General features: G+C 35.6%; 2 protein-coding genes across 3 annotated transcripts; one reads left to right on the top strand and one right to left on the bottom strand.

Moving 5' to 3' along the window:
- Window positions 1-33: 33 nt before the first annotated feature.
- LOC100260804 (DNA replication licensing factor MCM6) lies at window positions 34-9000 on the bottom strand. Of its 2 annotated transcripts, XM_059738080.1 has the most exons (20): window positions 8870-8998; window positions 7583-7670; window positions 7316-7465; window positions 7094-7219; window positions 6703-6865; window positions 6412-6605; window positions 5736-5931; window positions 5561-5638; window positions 4011-4240; window positions 3799-3913; window positions 3049-3123; window positions 2795-2935; window positions 2435-2638; window positions 2168-2329; window positions 2032-2087; window positions 1799-1941; window positions 1572-1697; window positions 1181-1311; window positions 393-537; window positions 34-305 (listed from the first exon to the last, which is right to left on the bottom strand). In XM_059738080.1, the coding sequence occupies exons 2-19, from the start codon at window positions 7660-7662 to the stop codon at window positions 397-399; spliced, it is 2511 nt and encodes an 836-aa protein (XP_059594063.1). In that variant the 5' UTR covers window positions 7663-7670; window positions 8870-8998; the 3' UTR covers window positions 34-305; window positions 393-396. The 2 variants fall into 2 exon arrangements, with proteins under 2 accessions (XP_059594063.1, XP_010646174.2); XM_010647872.3 differs by having other exon boundaries at window positions 34-537; window positions 8870-9000.
- Window positions 9001-11080: 2080 nt separating this feature from the next.
- Window positions 11081-20474, top strand: LOC100266010 (FHA domain-containing protein FHA2). Its single transcript, XM_003634962.4, has 3 exons — window positions 11081-12124; window positions 17635-17801; window positions 19944-20474. Exons 1-3 carry the CDS (start codon window positions 11512-11514, stop codon window positions 20151-20153), a joined length of 990 nt encoding a protein of 329 aa, XP_003635010.1. The 5' UTR covers window positions 11081-11511; the 3' UTR covers window positions 20154-20474.
- Window positions 20475-21163: the final 689 nt, after the last annotated feature.

Here is a 21163-nt window from a genome sequence, read left to right as displayed (position 1 = left end):
TGGTTGAACATCTAGCAAATAATACATAGAATATGCAAAATGAATTTCTTAAAGCACCAATCAGAGAATTTACAACAATATATTATACCGTATCCTCAGTACAGAGGCTAACCTAAACACTAGCATCTTGAATCAAAATACAAATTCAAAATTAACAAGTCATTCACTGCTACAGTTGAACTCTTTGTTCACAAGAAAAGTGTTTCACAATTGATACTGCTAAACTTTCAGCTATAATGGGCATTCTCTTTGGAAACACTTGGATCACCAGGAATTTCAGCCTCAAGCATAGAGCCAACTTGCCGCTGAAAAGATGGACTAAGTCACATCCAATATACATAGAACTTCTGACCCATGGATGAGTATTGAGGTTTCTTAGTGTTAAAGCATACCAGATCAGTCAATGACATAATTTGGGGCTACAGCCAGAATCCTGTCATTTCTAGAAACTGATGGGGGCCTACCATCTTCACCTTCTGCTGCTGCTTGCCTACCATCATCTACAACAATCAAATGACCTTCCCTTCGTATCAAACTCTGCATTGCAAGGGTAATGTTACATAAATGATTGAGGCTACTATTATTTATCTAAATAAAACATTCAATAAGTAATTATTGGTGCAAGCAGTTATAAAAAGGCTTTTGAGGCCTGCATCTTGAGACAAGGCTCAAGGTAATTAAACACAAGACCTTGAGGTGATTCTTACATGAACCAATGACTCACAATCCAAAGCATAAAGCTCTTACTAGACTAGATCTAGATGTTTGCCTTGCATTTTGAAACCTACATTATGCTGGAATATCCACTACAAACTCTAACACTGATCAATGCAATCCACGAACTTATGGTTGAACAAGGATTTATCTAACATATACTGGTCAATAAAAGTTCAAAATACAACTCACCAAAAGACTATTTTTCTTCCACTTCTTTTTTTTCCACCTTTTTTGTGTACTGTTTACAATCTTACTTTGTATGATTTGCCCCTTGACTTACCAAAGGACAAAAGCCTTCACTTACACCTTTTGCCTATTAAAACTTGGAGGTCTCTCTCTTTTTTCATTCCATATATTTTACAATTTAAATGAACTTGGGTGCTTATGCCTCTGTTTACATAAAGATGAATAGCTTCATTTTTACCTTTTGCATATTAAAACTTCAAGATAAATTTAGTCTTACCTCTATAATAGCTTTTAGTTTTGAAACTTCATTTGCTGCCTCCTCCATGGAACTGTAGTTGTTTTTCTCATTCTGCTGGCCCACATACCATTGGATCAAGTCTCTCTGCCTCATTCCAGCCAGCCCTGTCCCTGAAAATAACAAGAGGTCCTAATTGTGTTTCAAGATAGTGAAATTTAATGATTAAGGTTTTACTGAAAAGCAAAAATATGTTAGGAGATTTAGCTAGGATTCATGCTTCAATATCCAAATCTAGGTTCTAAATTTTAAAGGGCGTGAATCTTATGGCACCAAGGCTTTAGCAATTCTCACTGGATTTTGAGGCCCAAAAATGAGTTATTCAAGCATTTAAAGATGAAAAGAAGGGTGATGGAAGAGCCATGTCGTTTACCATCTTGCATTACAGATTCTTCATGTTGTCTTAGGCGCATGACAAGAGCCTGGGTGACCCTCTGAAAATATTCATCACTTATCACAAGTTTCTTCCCTTGTTGGTTTCCAGAGCCTGATCCACTTTCTGCATGATCATAATCCAAATTAATGAAACTATTTATCCTCAATTAATGAAATTCATGAATAGAATCAAAAAGGACAAAAGGAGTAATATTGGTGTCCCACCTGCATTCCCAGAAGTTGGCTCAGCTGTAGCTGTACTTGGCTGGGCCGGACCATCATTCCCACCATCACCACCATGGCCATCATCACCACCCTCACCATTTTCCACTTGAAACTCAGAAAGATCGATCTCACTTGACTCCACACTGCACGGAAAAAGAAAATAGGCATTATGTGTGAGAGTCTGCATATGTATGTTCACACATCTTTCATGAATTTTTCTTTCATTTACTTGCCTTATTATTGATGTCTTCAGCAATCTCACTGCAACACGAACATGGCGAGGTTGCACCTACACAAGTGAAAATTACTTAAGTTCAAATTGCCCAATAATCTAAAAGATGTAGATGGATGACTTTCCAAAATAAACACCTGAGTTTCCAAATGACTTCTAGCTATGGCCTCTGAAAGTCTGATCAATGCCTCCAGCTGCCTAACCGTCATGCGATAAGCAACTCTGCTTCCAGGTGTTGTATCACCTCTACGAAGAGCAACATAAGAATCCACCAATAATTTTCTGGCTTCTGAGCTTAACTGTATGAATGTTAAATTCTCCTTAAAACCAGGAATATACGAAGGCAACATTCAAGTAAAACAACTTCACCCTTTTACAACTTATTATCAGTGTGTGTGGCAAACCTTTGGTTTAAGAGTCTTTGCATATGCAAAGTATCGCTTCAGTTGTGCAGTCGTGAATGCAGGAGAAAGTGCGTCTTCATGCTTCTGATGAACTCTCACAATGTGGTGGGCAATATGGTAATCTATCTGATCATCTGGGTCATCGATCATAACATATACAAGATCAAATCTTGAAAGAATAGCTGGAGGAAGAGCCACATTATACTGAAAAAAACAGACGAAAGTGATTAATCACATGTAAAACCCCAAATTCATATCCAAGCAATTCAACTGATGATGATGAGAATCAGAACACATTTGCATCTCATATGAGTTGCAGTTTTACAGGGTTTTCATATTTTATTGCAAGAATATTCTCACCTTCAGTGGTTTAGACTTATCATACCGCCCCCCTGTGGGATTGGCCGCAGCTAAAATTGATGTTCGAGCATTTAGTGTAGCTTGTATTCCTGCTTTTGTAATGCTTATTGTCTGCTGTTCCATGGCTTCATGAATTGCAACCTACAAGTCCATTTACATATTGGATCCAAAGCCACTACATGCTCGAAATGACAAGGCAGGAGCAGAATAAAACAACATGAAATGAAGAAAGATGCAATGAAATGAAATTTCACCTGATCTCTGATGTCCATCTTGTCAAATTCATCTATGCAACATACGCCATTATCAGCAAGCATTAGTGCACCAGCCTGGAAATGATTAAAAGGGAAACTCTTCAGAAAACAAGGAAATAAGGATTGATATCCCAACAGATTATTGGCAGAATGGTAATGTAGGAATTGTGAGGAAATAATGTTTGGGTTTTTTTTTTTTTGGTCTTTTTCAAGTTTGTCATAGTGGGACTCTTGTACTTGTTCAACCCTCTTACTAGCAGACACCTAAAATCTTGCTGATGTATTTTCAATAGTTAAGAATGGAGATCTTATGACATCGGAAAACCTCTATCATTTAGGTTCTTGTCCACCTTCATCTGTATTTTGTTCTGCACAAGCTCCTAGATTGTTGGATCTAAACTTGTTAGGTTGTGAGAAATAACCTCCATAAGCATGAAAACTTTGCACCCTTTTTCTGCTAGTTCTCCATACCCAAGAGTATACATCCATAGATTCCAAGTTTGTACACCAGCACATTATTCCCAAAACATTTGGAATGTCTTTTCATAGGATTAACCTGCTAGGCAGGCTAGCCAATTACATTTCTATATTCTTTTAACTTGACCTTTATTGGAAATGCTTTTAATATTCTAAACAGTGCAGTAAAAACTAAATCTAATGTAATCACACACCATAGCAGAAGTCCCCAGTTTCCAGTTCTTTAGCCACAATTGAAGATTCTATAAATGGACAACATAAACTGCATCCTACCTCAATACAGAATTCCCCAGTTTCTGGTTCTTTAGCCACAGTTGCAGTCAACCCAGCTGCAGAAGATGATTTCCCAGATGTGTAGACAGACCTTGGAACTAGACCAGAAGTATACCTGTAAGGTAGACAGATGGCATAAATTAGTGCTTGTGGTTTAGTTTGAGTAAATTATTTAAGTGTAAATAATAAAAACAACAGAGAAGTTGGCATACTTGAGAAATTGGGATTTTGCACAGCTGGGATCTCCAACAATACAAACATTGATGTCTCCTCTCAAGTTGATGCCTTCATGAGTACACTTGTGGACACCACCCAAAAGCATAAGCAAGATTGCTCGCTTGATATCTTGGTGACCGAAAACAGTAGGGGCAATACTGTCAACAAGCTTATTGAAGAAATCAGGAGTATTCCTCATCCTTTGGATTTCATCCAGCTCTTCTTGCTGCCAAAATCAAGGAAGCACACAAAACAGTAGGATTAATTTGGTGTGTTTCAGATGTATGCATGGAAACAACTAAAAAAGCACAGTGACTTGGCATGAGAAGAAATGAGACCAAAGGCCAAGTGAAGTGTTTAAACCGGTTTTTGACAGTGAGTTAGATATCTAATAAACTAAGGGTGTTGAAAATGTCATAAGACTGCATGGCAAGCTTCGTGGGCCAAAAAGTGCTGCATAAGAATACACTCAAAAAGTCCTTTCTAAAGTGCATTTTAAAGAGGATCCAATGTTTGATTGAGGTTAAATTGATGAGCCAGCCTCACAACAATACCATTGAGAACAATCAGGAGTTTCCAATATTTGATAATCAAATCAACAAAATGAATAAAAAGAAGTTTCATGAAACTCTTGATCTGATAGAAACATGATTACAAAAAATGTAAATAAGAACAATGAAGCTGATGAAAGAAATTTAAAAATAATATGTGCAAAGAATCCAATCAGTAGATGGCTTCAAAAAATCAAAAAATGTGCTTTAAAATCCCACGAAAATACATCATGCTTGCAAGTAAAATTTTCTGCATATATGACGGAAATCACCACCGCTTTTCCCCCTTTGTTTTTTTTTTTTTTGAACAAGAAATAAAATTTCAATTTTTATATTGAATTTTGAAATAACAGCATCACTAGGAGTGGAAAAAACCATGATAGAGACTGCAATTCTTGGCTTAAATATCATAAGACATGAAATTTAAGTCCTGTTCTTGGCATTGGAGAAGTCCGTACTGTCTACTGGAAATGAAAATAGGACTTGTTACATTAAATTTTGAAGAGTAAAACCTGAAAATGAAAATGACTCTCCTTTTCTTTTTTTCTTTCTTTTTTTTTTCTCTCTTAATCCCTTATTTCGGCTTCCAAGAGCACAGGTAAAGAAGCTACTTTTCTTGCTTCATTAGGATGGGATTTTGAAGAATGAATTCTAGAAGCCCATCTAATAGGACTCAGCCTAACATATTTTGAAGTAAAAGAACTCTAGGTCTCTAAAAAGCCCATTTAGAGCCTGTCTAAGGTCCAATGAGATACATCCAATGTGCGAACCATCACATTTATGATGGGGAAGTCATGGTATACTGGACAGTCTGAAAATCTAAGCCACAAACTTTTTGTCCAAGATAGGTAATTTGAAAAGCACAGTTCTAAGTTATAACTGGAAAGAAGTTTCTGCTAAAGTAGGCCAAAAGTGTATAAATAATTCTTATTTCAGATCAGAAAGATAGGGCACACTTGTTAAGAAGTATATAAGATAGTTCTCCAGAAACCAACCATGAATTGCTGGTTGTCATCTTCATCAGCATCCTTCTTTCTATTCCTGATGTCGGCTTCCCTTCTGCCATCAGAGATCTGAGCAAAGAAATTGCATTAAAGAAAAAGATCACAGCAACTCTCATGAAATAATTGCAGTACTAGGGCTGCAAAAGATAAACCACTAATCACCAACCTGTACTGAATTGGCAATGAAAGCAAGGCGATAGGAAAGGTCTCTCACTCCTAATGCCCGAAGACCTCGTACACCATCATGTCCTACAGCAGAATTTTTGCGCTGAGGTGCATCTCGGCGGCATTCCGCTCTCTCACCAGGAGAGGCCAATGCTGAAATGTCAGGTATCACAACCACTGTTCCCGTGAAAATGACCCTATAAGAGTGCATGGGAGCAGAATTATAATCCTTGTACAATTATTATTTAAACAGAGAAATTAGTGAGGTCAAGGATTTCTACGGAAACAACTACAAGAAAGAATGACTTTTTATGACGATTAAAACAAGCCTTAAGCAACCTTTTTCAACTGTTAAGGGAATAAAAGTAATGGTCAAAGGTTTGTTATGTTTTAGAACAATTACTTTTCTTTACCACAACTATCCCCATTTAAGTTTGTCAGGGTATTTAGTATTCCAATAGAAGCATTTCAGTGCATGAATTGCTGGACAACACGGAAACACATCAACATAGAACAAATAAACAATAATATATTAAAAATTGGAGGTGCATACATAAATTGCAGAGTTTAACTAGAAATCATTGCCTGAAGTTACATTACAGAAAATGAACTGGAGCAAACCAATTTAATATAAAGCCAGGGAATTGAAATACAATCAAGATAGAGAATTATCTTACGTGTCACCAGCTCTAGCCTGTTCAACAATCTCGTGGCGGAGAATAACATCCAATGATCTTGGAAGGGAGCCTGCAGGTATCTCTTTGGAAGTTTCCTGCATTCTTACCCTCTGCCAATCTGCAAATTTGCTCTCTTGTCGAACCAATGCCCATTTTGTTCTATTTGCACATGTCGCATTCATACATATCACTGGCTGCATCCAGCAACAATTGTTTGAATACAATCAAAACCAACCCATGTGTGCTTGCTTGAAATTTCTGAAAACATATACACGAAATACACACACCAACCTCAGTGTATTTAAATTGTTGTTCAACATTCTTTATGACACTTCCACATTCCAAGCACTTGAAAGTCCCTTGGAGAAGCTCTGGTCGAACCTCACTTGTGCGAGTGACTACTCCTGTAATTGATACTAACTTCCCAACTTCTGCAGTAGTTAAATCCCTCAACCTGAGGTTGGATAATAGAAGAATAAGTATCTAGCATGCTACTTTGGAACTCAACCAAAACACCACCCAGCCCTCAACTTCTTTTGGTGGCCGAAATAACGTAGGAACAGGGAAAAATAAAATAAACAGCTACATTTTGAATCTAGGATGTTTCAGTATGTTGGACTCGATCAGGAAAACAGGAAAAAAAAGGCCCCCTAAAAATTATTTGGGTCTGCAGGTCAGTTACCTCTTTAACAGAGGGATGTTGAAGAAGGCAACATTGATATCCTTGTTAGGGTTATCATCAGCAATGAATGTTGGCTTCTGTTCCATCACATATCTCTTGCATGCATTCTTCAGATACGGCTCCAACCTATTTTAAAAAAAAAGCTAAATATAACTGTTTTTGCTCATAATAAGAATAAGATGCAAGAATCACTGATTATCATTTTATTGGTTTTTAAGTTACCTCAAATACTCATCAGAAATGGCCTTCTGAAGAAGATCGTTGTAGCGCATGACATGAGAGAAGTCTATGAACATGGTGGTTGACTCGTTTGATTTCATGGCTTCGATCTCTGATTCATAAAACAATTCCCCCGAGGGATCCAACCTAAAGCTGATAATTGAAAATGACAGAAGATACAAGATGCAAGAATGGTTCAGATCCCTTGTTTGTTCTGTAACCAATCCAGGTTAATTAATTGAGAAAATAAGGAAGAAATCAGGAACTGACCTCTTGAGAAACTCTAAGAAAATGTTCTCAACTCGTACAGCTTTCTCATCCACCAAGAACCCTCCTCCGAAAGCCTCCATTTAGATCTCTGAAGAAGAACCAAAAACCCAAGATTATGTTTGCTTAGCAAGATAGAGGATTGGAATAAGGATACTCTTTCTTAGGAGTCAATTGGATACTAGAACTCCAATCCAGAGGTCAGATATCCTAAGAATCAGAGTGAGCAAATTGCATCAACCCTAGGGTTTGGTTAGTGCATGAATGGGAATCAAATTTAGACTAGTTTCCAATTCAACCAAACATACAAAATATGCATTTTTATAGTGTAGAAATTCCATTCTGCATACTTGTTAATTCTGAAATGCATCTAACAAATACTATTACTACTTTCCACATGGTATAGCATAAATGTAGCCTTTGAAATGTGTTTTGAGGGGTTCATGATAGTCAAAACTTGTAAGGTGGGATTATAATTAGATAAACATAAGCAACCAATGTATAACTCCTTAAAAAAAAAGTTAACATGTCCAAACACGGTATTACTTTGTCTCATCCTCAATCAAAGCTGATCCATCGTAGGCCTACTTCCTATTTTTTGATTGGATTACCAGTACTGCAATTTTTAGTTCAATCATCCTCTGCATTTACCAGTTCCTGTATATCTAGAGCTTGATACAGGGGTATGTAATGTGACTGACCATACAGAAATTTTGAAAAACGAAGGATAGCAACGTAATTCAACCTTTCAGCATTTTTGAACTGATCTCTGATCAAATTATAACAGAGGCGTTGAGAACCCCAAGAACCGACTAGAATCGCAGCTGCATGTGACTAGGATGGCGGTCAGACACTTAAATTAGTTCCTGATTTTTCTAGAATGACCATCAGAAACTTTTTCGCCCCCTTTCTGTCGTCTGTTTTTAGAACCAAAACTACCAGCAAAAAACCCCTAAATCTTACAATCCCCAAGAAAAAAGTCCAGGAAAACTCTATCCCTTGTTAATGAAAATATATAGGCAAATACAAAAAACGACTGAATCTTAAACTCTTAGAAATAAAATAAAATTCGAATTTTTCGTTTGGCTCTGTTCTGAGCAAACAATGAAGGGAAAGGTAAATAATAACAATAATAATACAACAATCTGAGCTAGACAGAGGCCTCATTTCCTCAAATTTTCTCAGCAACAAAACAGAGTAACCAAGAAGAAGCAATGTACGAAAACTATAAGCCCTACAGAAACTTCACGATAGATCAGACGAGAGTGAAGAGAGGGCCGCGAATCGCACCTGAGATTTGCGCTGATGAGAGGGATTTGATAGAGAAGCCGAGCGAATGGGCGGTTAGGGTTTTGTCCTATGCTATATGGCTCTTCACCACAGAAATGGCGGGAAAGTAACGATTTCCCGCCAAAAGCATGTGGATATTAATTTTTCTTTTCTTTTTTCCCCTTTCTTTAATTCTGTGAAGTTTGGTTAAGATTTCAATAAACCATCAAACATTGGAAAAAAAAAATTCCATTTTCAATACATTTGTTATCATATATATATAATGAGATCATTTGGCTTCTTATTGTTTTTATGGGTAGACTTTTTTAAGCTTTAAAACATTGTGGATATATTTCTATTTTTAAAAATATAAAAACAATATTTTAGGCTAATGACCTTGATTTGTAAAATGACCATATGAGCTTAGGCCGAAGCTCGGACTTTAGGGTTGTGACACTTAAGTGTTTGATACTATACCTCTAAAAATTTCTTCCATGTTCCAAAAATATATTTTGAATGTTGTTAAAAGCGTACGAAACTATAGTTTTAGAAGATCTCTAAGGTTATATTTGGTTTCTAAAATTTTTGAGGAAAAATATAATAAAAAAGAAAATAGGCAGAAAAAAAAATAGTAAGAGAAAAAATTGAAATAAAATAGAAATAAATAAATTTAAAATTAATAATTATTTTTATAAGTTATTTTAAACTCATTTGATTTATTTTGACTCATCAATATCAATAAAATAATTTTTTTTGATATTTTTTTATTTTCTCAATATTTTTTGATAACTAGACATACCTAGATGCTTATATTTATAGTGTGACACTCTAAAAGGCATATAAAACTAAAATTATAACCACCCTTTGATGGGCTTTCATTAAAATGAGTTATAAAAATGTGAAAATAATGCAAAAGAAGAAAAAAAAAAATCACTATTATAATCATTAGAGATGATGATTTGGTTGTCAATTGCTCAAAAAACACAAATTTTCTTCGAGCTTTTATAGCCTTGGAAAGCAAATAAATTTTGAGATAAATTAAATTAAATATTTCAATTTGATTTATTTAGTGCATAATATATATGTATATATATATATATAATTCAATTTTGGAGATTGTTTTTATAAAGATTCAACCTGATATCACACATCATTTTGGTATATGCAGGTATATAAAAAACACAAAACATGAGACGTTTATGATTTGATGAGTTTGTTTACCATTGTTTATAAATGTAGGTAATTCAATAGAATACGTATTACATTATCTTTTATCAAAATTCGATAACTTAAGTAATTATGGAGATGTGTGTTATCAATGTTATCAATTGACAATGCATTATATTTAAGCAACTATTTTGCATATGTTATTAATCATGAAAAGTTATCAAGCTAGTGTGTAGATCAATGATTACTTTGTGAGTGGTATATGAGTAAAATTATAAAGTGATTATTTATCTTCGTTGATTTTGACAATTATTTAATTTAACATGTAGGGAGATGAACATTTCAATGCAAATACCATGATATATTTTACGAGACTGATATATTCCTTTCACTAATCTTAAGGTTAATGATCAAGTTTAAATATTCTATAAAATCTCATTAATTTAAAAATTAATATTTATCGTAAAAGATATAAACATATTGATTTTTTTATAGAAAAGGTTATACCCGGAAGTCAAATGTATTAAAATGTAATTTACTTGGTAAATAGTAAAACTACAATTGAAGTATGAACGTGAACCATGGTAATATTGTCTAATGGTAAAGTAGATTTGGAATGATATTATGTTTAATTTTATTTGTTTTTTTAATGAATTATTTTTTAAATAGGGGAAATTAACTATTACTTAGGTGGTGTTTGTTTTTTGGCTGAATAGAAAAAGTTAAAATATTTAGCTTTTTTTATTCAGTTAAAAGTAACATATTGACATTATCCAATATAACAAAATTGAACCTATTGATAACAAATTTATTTTACCTATGTTGGATGATGTCAACAAGTTACTTTTAGCTGAATAGAGAAAACCAAATATTTAGGTTTTTTCTATTCAGCCAAAAAACAAATACCACCTTACTATATAAAAAATGTTTTTAAAGAATAATGATTAAATAGTATTAATTTTTTTAAATATAATTAAAAAAAAAAAAAAGAAACTGTTTTTAAATTACACGATTATTTATTTGCTCGATTTCAAAATATTTTAAATTTATTTTTAAAAGTAACATATATTTAAAATTTTTGAAAAATTATTTTTAGGAAAAAGCATCTGTCAAAGAGTGTGTTTTTTTTTTTTTAAATCATAGAAGGAGTTTATATTTTTAAAAAAATAAAGAAACATTTTGAATAACTTCGAGTAGAAAAAAAAAAAAAAAAAACCCTAAAAAATGGGAAACAAAATAAAGAAGGCAAGAGAGATAGATGTGGAGGCCCTGGCGGGTGACTTACGCCACCATGGAGGTTATGGTCTTTCCTTCTTCAGTTCTTCCCCATAACACCATTTTCTAATTTCACTCTTTTTTTTTGGTTCCTTCATCAAAACCCTAAATTCACCCTTTTCAATTTCATCAAACCCTACCCACCTGCATTCCCAAATTCATTGTTCGATCCATCCGCTCAAAAAAACCCCTAATCATTAGTTCCGAAGTTGCAGATACCAATGGGAAGCAGCAGCGGCAGCGACGTGGAGGCGGGGTTTGCCAAACTCCAGGGAGAGGATTTTGAGTACTACATGCAGACGTATTCCATCATCCTTGGCCGCAATAGCAAGAAATCAACCGTAGATGTTGACCTTTCCAGCCTCGGCGGTGGCATGAACATCTCCCGCCACCACGCCCGCATCTTCTACGACTTCCAGCGACGCCGTTTTGCCCTCGAGGTCCTCGGCAAGAACGGATGCCTCGTGGAGGGGGTGCTCCACCTTCCTGGTAATCCTCCGGTGAAGCTTGATTCTCAGGATTTGCTCCAGATTGGGGACAAGGAATTCTATTTTCTATTGCCGGTGAGGAGCATTCTCGGGGGTACTGGCGCCAGCGTGCGCCACCACCACTCAGCGGCCTCGCTCCATTTGCCGCCTCCGCCTCCTGCTCCGATTCCGGGTCGGATTTCGGTGGCGAGTGGAATTGGGGGAAAGAAAGGGAGAGGGGGTAGGCTTTTGAGTGAATATTTTGATGATGACTATGACGACGAGGAGGGCAGCGGCAGTGGGAAGAAGATGAGGAGGGAGGGGCATGAGGTTTTTGGTGGAAAGGCTGGATTGTCTGGGCAATTGGGTCTGTAGTTCTTTTCCATTCTGTTGTATTTGATTTTCTTGCTCTTTTTTTCCCCTATTTTTTTTACTTTCTGTTTAACCAATTCTTGGAATAAGGAAATCTATACTATTTCCAATGGAGTTTTTAGGGAGAAGAGAGATTTATTGAATCTTCTTGTTGTTAACATGTGTTTTTAGGGATTTAAAATTTTGTGTTCATGGGAATTTTTAAATTTGGGAGAAGACTTCATTTGATTGCTGTCATAGATTACTGAAATATTATGGTACTTGAGATGTTTATGTGCTTGCTTTTTGAGTGGCTGATTATATTAGTGTTGGGTTTTGAGAATACTAGTGGTTTTGCCTTTTATTTATTTTATTTTTATAAATATTAAATATAAAAACTAATGGTACTTTTGATACATTTCCCTTTTTTTGGTTTTTAAAATCAGAAACTTTTATTAACGTAGAATTACAAAATATAGATTTACCTTATATCTTGAGGGGTAGCTCAGTTGGTCCGGCGTTGGGTTTGCTTCCCAATGGTCACCAGTTCGAGTCCTTTCAGGGCCACTGGAGGTTTACCCGGTCGTTAACTTTAGGGCTCCGTGGGATTAGTCGAGGTGTGCGCAAGTTGGCCAAGACATCCACGGTTATCAAAAAAAAAAAAAAAAAAAAAAAATCCTTTTAAGAAATTTTAAGATTTGAGCTAGAAATTCTTTTTGATTCCTCAATTTTTTCAAGTAGCTTCACCTCTAAAATTTCTTGTATTTTATAAAAAATTGGTACTAGTTTCTGATTTTTAAAAGAGAGAACAGGAAATATATCCAAATGGACACCAAACTATGCTATTATTCTTCACATTAAGTGGATTTATGCTATTGTTTGGGGGTTCATGATAATCCCTCTTTTAGGGGAGAGAGAGATTTATGGATTCTTCTAGTTGTTAATGTGTGTTTATAGTGGTTTTTTCTTTTTTCTTTTTGTTTTTTCTTTCCTGTTGTTTGAATTTGTGTGTTTATTGTGATTTTTTTTTGCTTTGGTAGAAAACTCCCATTTACTGGTATCGTGTATTACTTAAATGTGGTACTTGGGAAGCTGTCTTTGTGCTTATGGGATTTCTGATCATGTTTATGGTAGATTTTAAGATTAGTAGCATTTTTTTCCCTTTTTTAAGGAAAAAACTTATGCTGTTGGTCTTGGCATTAAGAAAATTTATGTTATTGTTGATGAAGGTTTAAGCTCTCATGATTAGCCTCTTTTAGTAGTAAAAGAGACTTATGGAATCTATTGTTGTCAATGTCAGCCTTTAGGGCTGTTTCTATCATTGTTTTGTTTATGTATTCATGGTAATTTTTTGTTTTGTAAGAAAGACTTCTTGTGACTGCTATTGTATATTGCTGGAATATTTTGGTCCTTCAGCTGTTATATTTTTTATTGTTGGAGTATCTGATTATGTTAAATGTTGGATTGTGATATTATTTATATTTTGTATTGGAGTGTTTAGGTTTACTGTTGCTGTATTTTTATGGGCTGTTTGCCTTTGAATTAGCTCTAGGGTCTGTGCTTCTCAGTTTGATGTCATTAGGATCTGTGACTCATAGTTCTCCTTCTTTATCATTTTCCTTGAGCTTGTTGGAGGGAAGATGTTTTTTACTAAGTGAATAAAGTGAGTATAATATACAAATCATATAAAAGAATGGACATCAAAAGACACAGGATGTATACAACAGTCTGCTTCCTCAGTGAAAACTCAACTAATCAACAAAATTGATTAAGGGTGTCGGACCTTCGTTTATGTACAACTTAGCCAGTTAGCCCACAATGAAAGATTACTAAGAAAAGTATTTTTCACTCTCTGGTTTGAATGCTCCTCATTTTCAAACAATCTTTGATTTCTTTTCTTTCGTATTGCCCAAAAAAATAAAAAAATAATGTACTATAGAGCAACTCACCACACCTTTTGAATTTTTCTCACAAAGGAGTCATGTCATTTAGAGAATCTCTTTGACAATGGAAGATGTCACCCAAGATATGCTAAACAGAGGAAACAATAATTGCCATAAAACTCCTGTCTTAGCACAGTGAAGGAGAACATAATCAATGGATTCTTACTCATTTTTACAAAGAAAATATCTATTTGCTAACAACTAACCTCTTCTTTGAAGCTGATCCAAAGTCAATATTTTTCCCCAGTTAGTTGTTTCCCAAGCAGAAAAAACTAATTTTAGACAGTATTTAGGAATTCCAAATTACTTCAATTGGAAAAGGAATTGATCTTCCTAGCTCCAAGATAGAGTATAGAGCTTTGACAGAGTATTATGCTTTTGTGCACCCTTTTGTTAGGCATTGTTAATATATATGACCTTTTTTCAAAAGAAAAAAAAAAGAGCTTTGATGGAAAATGTTCTGTTCTTTGACTCCCTTCAAATTAGCTGATCCTCTCTTTCCCTATTCATCTCCTTTCCTTGCAGTCTAGAAAAGAAATGTTTTACATTGTACAACTTCCATTCGTTCAAATGCCTAAGCATGGATTCAAGTAACCCTCTTCACTTGATTGGTCCCATAAATCTGCCATGCATGCCCCTTTTTGTACAACTAAGGCATACAATGATGGGAAAGATACATATAAAGGCTCATCTTCACACCACTTCACTCTCTATAACTCTATCCTCCTCCCTCTATAACTCTATCCTCTCCCCATTACTCACATAAAAGGAGACTCTACAATTAAAAATATCTCAATCCTTCCAAAAGGCTTTCCATAACCCGACCCCATATTCATCTCACTTGTCAAGAACATCACTTGCTTCCTCCCTATATTTTCCACCTATGACTTTTTTTTTTTTTTTAATCAGTAAATGAGATTTATATTAAAAACGTCAAAAAGGGCAAACCAAAGTACACACGATGTATACAGCGGCAACCAAAAAGTGCCAAAAAAGGAGCAGAAGACAAAAAAATACTCCCTCCCTCAAACCGACTCTAACCAATCAATGAAATCTACTATGGACATCAATTTTCACCTATAAACAATTTGGTATAAGTTAACAAGTTACACAAAAACAAGTATTACATCCTTTGGATTGAGAGTTCCACATTCTCAAAAGATCTTCTATTTCTCTCTTTCCAAATAGTCCAGAAAAAGCACAAAGGAGCTGCCCTCCAAACCTTTTTTCGCTTTCTTCCAACAAAGGAACTATGCCAACCTAGCAGAGTCTCTCTAACTATGGATTGCATCACCCAAAAAACTCTAAAGAGAGAAAATAATAGATCCCACAACACCCTTGCCTTGTCACAATGCACAAGGATGTGGTCAGTAGACTCCTCATGAGAAAGACATAGGAAACAACAGTTGGCAAAGACCACCCCCTCCTTTGAAGTTGGTCAAGAGTTAAAGCTTTTCCCCAAGTCGCCTCCCAAGCAAAAAAGCACACCTTAGGAGGAATCCACGCATTCCACACAATACTAGATGGGAATATGGCACTACCCTTCCCGTCTCTAGGCTAGCATGAAGAGATTTAACAGAGAATGTTCCACTCTTCATATCAACCCAACACACTTTATCCTCTATACCCTCTACTACCACATTATCTTGAAGTCTTGCCAAAAAGCGTTCCACCTATTACTTGCTTATGGAGAACTTCCTTTTCAGATGCATGTCACCAACTCCGCTCATAAAGAAGGGCCTTGTTAAGTGAGGAGAGACATCTAACAGCCAAACCCCCCTTCCTCTTGTCTATGCAGACAATCATTATGTTGTTTTTGTTACATAATGATTCTATAATCAAGGCTATGTTATGTTTTTGCTAGTTGTCTTTTATCATAGTGTATGATCACTAGGTGTTTAAAATTTCGATGCAAGCCAAGACTGAGCTGGCCCAAATGGAAGTAAAGCTTGAGTGTTTGTATGCTAGCCTGGTCTCACATTAAAACTCTGTATAGTTCTGTGTTATCTTTCTATGCCAAGCACGTGGTTGCCCTAGTTAAGTAGCCTATGGTTATATTTTTTTTTGTGGAGGAGCTTAAAGAATGTTTCTGGCAGATGACTGGCTATGTCCTCACAGGAGAGAAGTTGGAGAAGGTATGCGAGAATGAGTTCTCATTGTTGATTCCAAAAGATCTTGGATACAAGTTTGTAACTTTGTATTCCTACATAGCATGGAGCAGGTCATTTTGATAAGATCTCTGATTTGGATTTTTCAGAATTAAGTTAGCTTGTACACTTGAGGTAGTTTTCCTTTTGTAAATTTCTTGTGTATATGGGGCTTGATATTTTCTTTATTAATAGAAAGATCTAAGCCTCAAACTTAAGGGTATGATAATCCAGTTGTCTGATTAAGGTATAAAATACAAAGCCTTCTATTTAATGGCAGAATGGGGTTTTGCCCAATGATGCATCTCCTGAGGACTGCTTACCTAAACTTCACCCCCCAAAAAAACGCCGTAATTTGTGAGTTTATTAGCTATGATTAGATTTATCACTTTGATCAACTTCATCTTTGAATAGAGGAGCATTTTGTTGTACCCAGCCACTGGTGGTGGGGTTATCAGAAAATTTGTCTCCCTTTGCTGACCAAAGAAAAAGTTAGGTTGACTCCCATGGGCATCAAAACCCTGGATTACCTGATATATGTGGTGTGCCGGTGATTGTGTGCATCTGGGTTTTACTGTAAGTCCTTGTGCCTGATTGGGGTTGAGACCTTTGGGTTTCCCTCGTCCCAAAAAAATGTTGTTGTGAAACTTGCTTCTTCTGCTGCACATTAGAGCATGTAGGGATTTTTGGCAACTCTCCAGTCATTATATCTGGAGCAAGAGTTGACAAGTTCGTGTACAGTGATGTTTTTTCTTTGTCTCTTGGTGTACTGTATACAACATATGTACTTGGTTGCGAGTTTTGTTAAGTGCTACTAATATTATCTTTGCTTGCCTCTAAAAAAAATAGTGATATTCAACAACTGGTGGGCATCTTTTTCCTTGGTTACATTAACACACTTGCATGGTACAAGAGGCCTGTTTATGGAGTTAATAGAACATAAAAACAAGTAGAAAACTGCAAGAGCTCCTTCTTACCAATATGATGGTGTATCAGGAACCTGGTTCTACTCCTAAAAATCTATGAACTTCTCAAATAAAATGTTCCTATCATATTAAGTAAAAGACTCCTAAAAATTCCTAATAATATTAATTGCCATGACATTAGTTTTGTGAAATGAGTTTTGTGCATGTAGGGTCATTTTTGATTGGGGATGGTCGTCTTATTGTTCCCATCTCCTGCATTTTTCCTCTCAGTTAAATGGTAATTAGTTTGTAGCGGCTCCATTCTAGATTTGTTTTCCCTCCTCATTTCATGTGATATGGAAAACAAAATGAAACGCTCTCAATGAGTGTCCAAACCCACAACCATTTCTTTATTTCCATTTGAGTTATCCTTCTTGGCATGCCTGCCCGTATTTTGTTTAAATACAAGAAAATGCACGTGGACATTGAGGAGGTTCATGATAATTTGCTTTCCATGTTGTACATATCCAGTTTTGGTGGACAAGAAGGCAGAAGCAAGATCCAGAGTAGACAGAGATGCAGATAATCATCAACTTTTACAGTTGGAAGAGAAGGATGTGGTGTCATCTGTGGCTACAGTGCTTTCTGATCTTTGTGGCCCTGGGGAATGGATGCCTATGGAGAAACTCCATGCCGAGGTCAGTTCAATAGTCTGTTTTTCTGTTGATGCTTTTGCTGATTTGAATTTGAAATATCTTTGTTTCATGGGCATATAAGCCCAAGCTACTAAAATAACCCTTTTAGATTGAGCATTATTCTCTAAGTGTCCAGCAGCAATCAACAGTTGGTTTAGGGTCGTCTAAGTCATATAATCGGTCAAAAGGAAATGAAAGGCTGGCATTTCACCTCACTACCCATGAGTTCTACTTAAATTATTCTTAAGGATATTTGACCATTTGGCAGCAGTGGGTAGTTGAAATTTGAATTTATCCAAGGTTTCAATAAGATTGCAGAAATCAGATTTGCTTTGCGACCATGGAAGGTCATCTAAGGTCTCTATGTCTTTCTAGGCCTTTAGGGTGATGTTTTTGTATGGGGTTGTGATTTGTTGTTTCTCTTTTCCTTTTTTGGTTGCCTTTTGGCATCGTTTGCATACTCTGTGTATACTTTGTGTGCTTTTTCCAAGCATTTTTAATATATATATACTTAGTTTACCTATAAAATAAAAAGGATATTTGGCCATTTGACTATTAAAAAATGTCAAAATTGCCCCTTTTATCTTCTTCTACCATTTCACCTTTGCTTTTTGTAATTTTTTTTCTCCTTTCTTTTCTTCTATTTTGTATTATTACTATTCACTTTTTAAATACATATTTTTAATATTAAAAATTAGTATAAATATTATTTGTATGTTTTTAATAATAAATAATTATTTGCAATAATAATAATATAAATATGCAATACATAGTAATATAAATATTATTCATATATTTTTAATAATAAGTAATTATTTGTAATAATACATCAAATATTAAAAGTAATATTAAATAAAAATAATAAATAATATTAAAATATTAATATATAATACATACCGCATAAATGTGCTAAGAAGAGTTCAAAATAATAGTAACATTAATTTTAAATTAGTAGTCTTAATATAAATAATAGTAATAATAATGAAATAAAAAGAGTAAGATAAAAAGATAACTAATAATAAAGAAAAGGAAAAAATAATGAAAAAGACAAATGAACGGTATTTTTGTCTTTTTACTCCTCGGGGACTTTTTACCAATTTAAAAATTTTTGTATCCTTTACCCTAATTACATCACTTTCCACACCTTGAAGCACAATTCTCCCTATTAATTTATGCTTCTTCTAAACAAAGTAAAGTGTCTTTCTTTGATCATTTTGGAATGAAGGTGAAATGGATTTTCATTTATCTGCGTGTCAATGTATGACTCCAGAAATACATGCTTTCCCTCCCTCCCTGCCTACCCATTGTATTCTTGTGACTGAAATTGTGCACTCAACTTCGATTTGAGACACGGCATCGATCCTTTTTGATCCTTTTCAAGATCCCTTATGCACTCACTGGCAAATCCATCAAGTAACTCCTGGCCAATTTGGGTTTCAACTGCCTGACTGAATTCTTTTATGTGACCTAGGTTAATAGTTTGTACTCCCTTTGAACATCTGAGAGCAAGTAGCATATTGCCTAATTCAAAATCTCCTTGAGTACTTTAGGCATGTGACAATGTGATAACCCTACCTGATTGCAAGGTGGATGAATCACAATGATAGGTTTTACCACTGAGTCACTGATTGTGGACTCCATTTTCCTTAAAAAACAGTTTCTCATGAGACTATGAAGCTTGATTTTGCTTCGTACCTTTTCATCAAGCTACATATTGTGGTTAAATTGGATTGTTATGCTCTGTATTGCCTTTTCATCATTATTCTCCCGATTAATGGGAGGAAACACCACAGTTTAATTGTTAACAAAATGAAAATGAAGCAAGCCTATTTTATTTTCTTAGAATTTCTGCAACTGTTTCAACTTTTCATGTTTTACTGCCATCCATGATGGTGGCCCCGTTTCTGTTATACAGGTCCTGGAGATGTATATGTATCTTCAAACGTAATGGAGAATCAGTACCTAATCATTTCATTTTCATTGCATGGGATGCCCAAATGCTTTGATTAAATATTTCTGTTCCCACTTAATACCCAGTTTGAGAGAGCCTTCAGTGCAGTTTCATTTTGTCCCGTGTCTGATTTTCTTTGTTCTTAGTGTCTGGTACTCTTGGTGTTGAGCATTCTATACATTGTCTTCTTGCAGCTGGTGGAGCAGTACAGTAGTGTCTGGCATCACAGCCGAGTAAGAAAATATCTCACTTCTGAGGAATGGTCTAGTCCGGAATCCAAAGGGAAACCATGGTTTGGCTTGCTTATGCTGTTGAGAAAATACCCAGAACACTTTGTCATCAACACTAGATCCAAGGGCCGGATAACCCTGGAGTTTGTGTCTCTTGTGTCTCTGCTTTCATAAAAATGGGAAAACATCAGGGAGTCCCACCCAGCACTTGGAGCAATGCTGTTAAGCCGTGTTAAGTGTGTTGCAGTGAGCAATGGAGGGTGTGAAGGGAGACCTTGGTTCAAGGCATGTACATGATAAGCAAGCATGGATACTAACTATGTATTGTCATTTGTGACTCTCTGTTTATTAGACATAGAGATGTCTTTTCTTTAATTTTTAAATTGTGGTTTTCACATGTTTTCACTACTTGAGATGGTGGTAGTATCAATATATGCCCAAAAAGTTTGTAACTGCCAAATTTAATAGGAAGAGGTTTCTAACTGCCGTTTAACACGGTCAGCCTCAGCTGCATTAAGGCTTCATCAGATGATGCAAGCCTGCAAAGCATCTCCTCTCTATTGCTCTGAATCTCACGCCTAAATTCATTGAGATCTTATATCTGGAAAAAGCGTAATTGGATCTTAATACAATAGTAAAAATGGACCTTTCAATTTTATAGAACTTGTGTCCACTGTGGTCCAACCGTTGCTGATGTTGATGTTGATGTTTTAGAATCACACCAACCAACCTAACTCATCCACAGCCCATCCAAGTCAGCTGGCATTTCTACAATTGCCATTGCAATTTTTGTAGGCCCTTCAAACAACTGCTAAACTTGTTGCAAACTTGAGAAAATTGAAATAAATCGAAAGGTCTCGGATTTTGTTCTTTTCACAGCAGACACTCCAGTTAGTGTTGAATAGGGTAATATTTAAGGGCCAGCTCTCAGGAAGTGACTCCAGTTATTCGTCTCATCATGGGCACCTGGGAAAGACTGGTGATGGTATTATCAGGTTGGAGTTGGTAAAAGTGTAGAAAAAAGAATAGGCTCATCACCACGGTCGGCTCTATCACCTGCCAAAAAAAATTGTCTTTGTGTGAAGATGTAGACCTTGCCAGCATGGTTCAATATGACATTATTGCCCAAAATGTACATGGCGAAGTCCCAAAAGGAGGGATGGTGTTTTTAGTATATTCTATGG

Source organism: Vitis vinifera, chromosome 7, assembly GCF_030704535.1.
Source record: "Vitis vinifera cultivar Pinot Noir 40024 chromosome 7, ASM3070453v1".
Classification (NCBI taxonomy): Eukaryota; Viridiplantae; Streptophyta; class Magnoliopsida; order Vitales; family Vitaceae; genus Vitis; species Vitis vinifera.
This window is presented reverse-complemented; position numbering and strand designations above follow the sequence as displayed.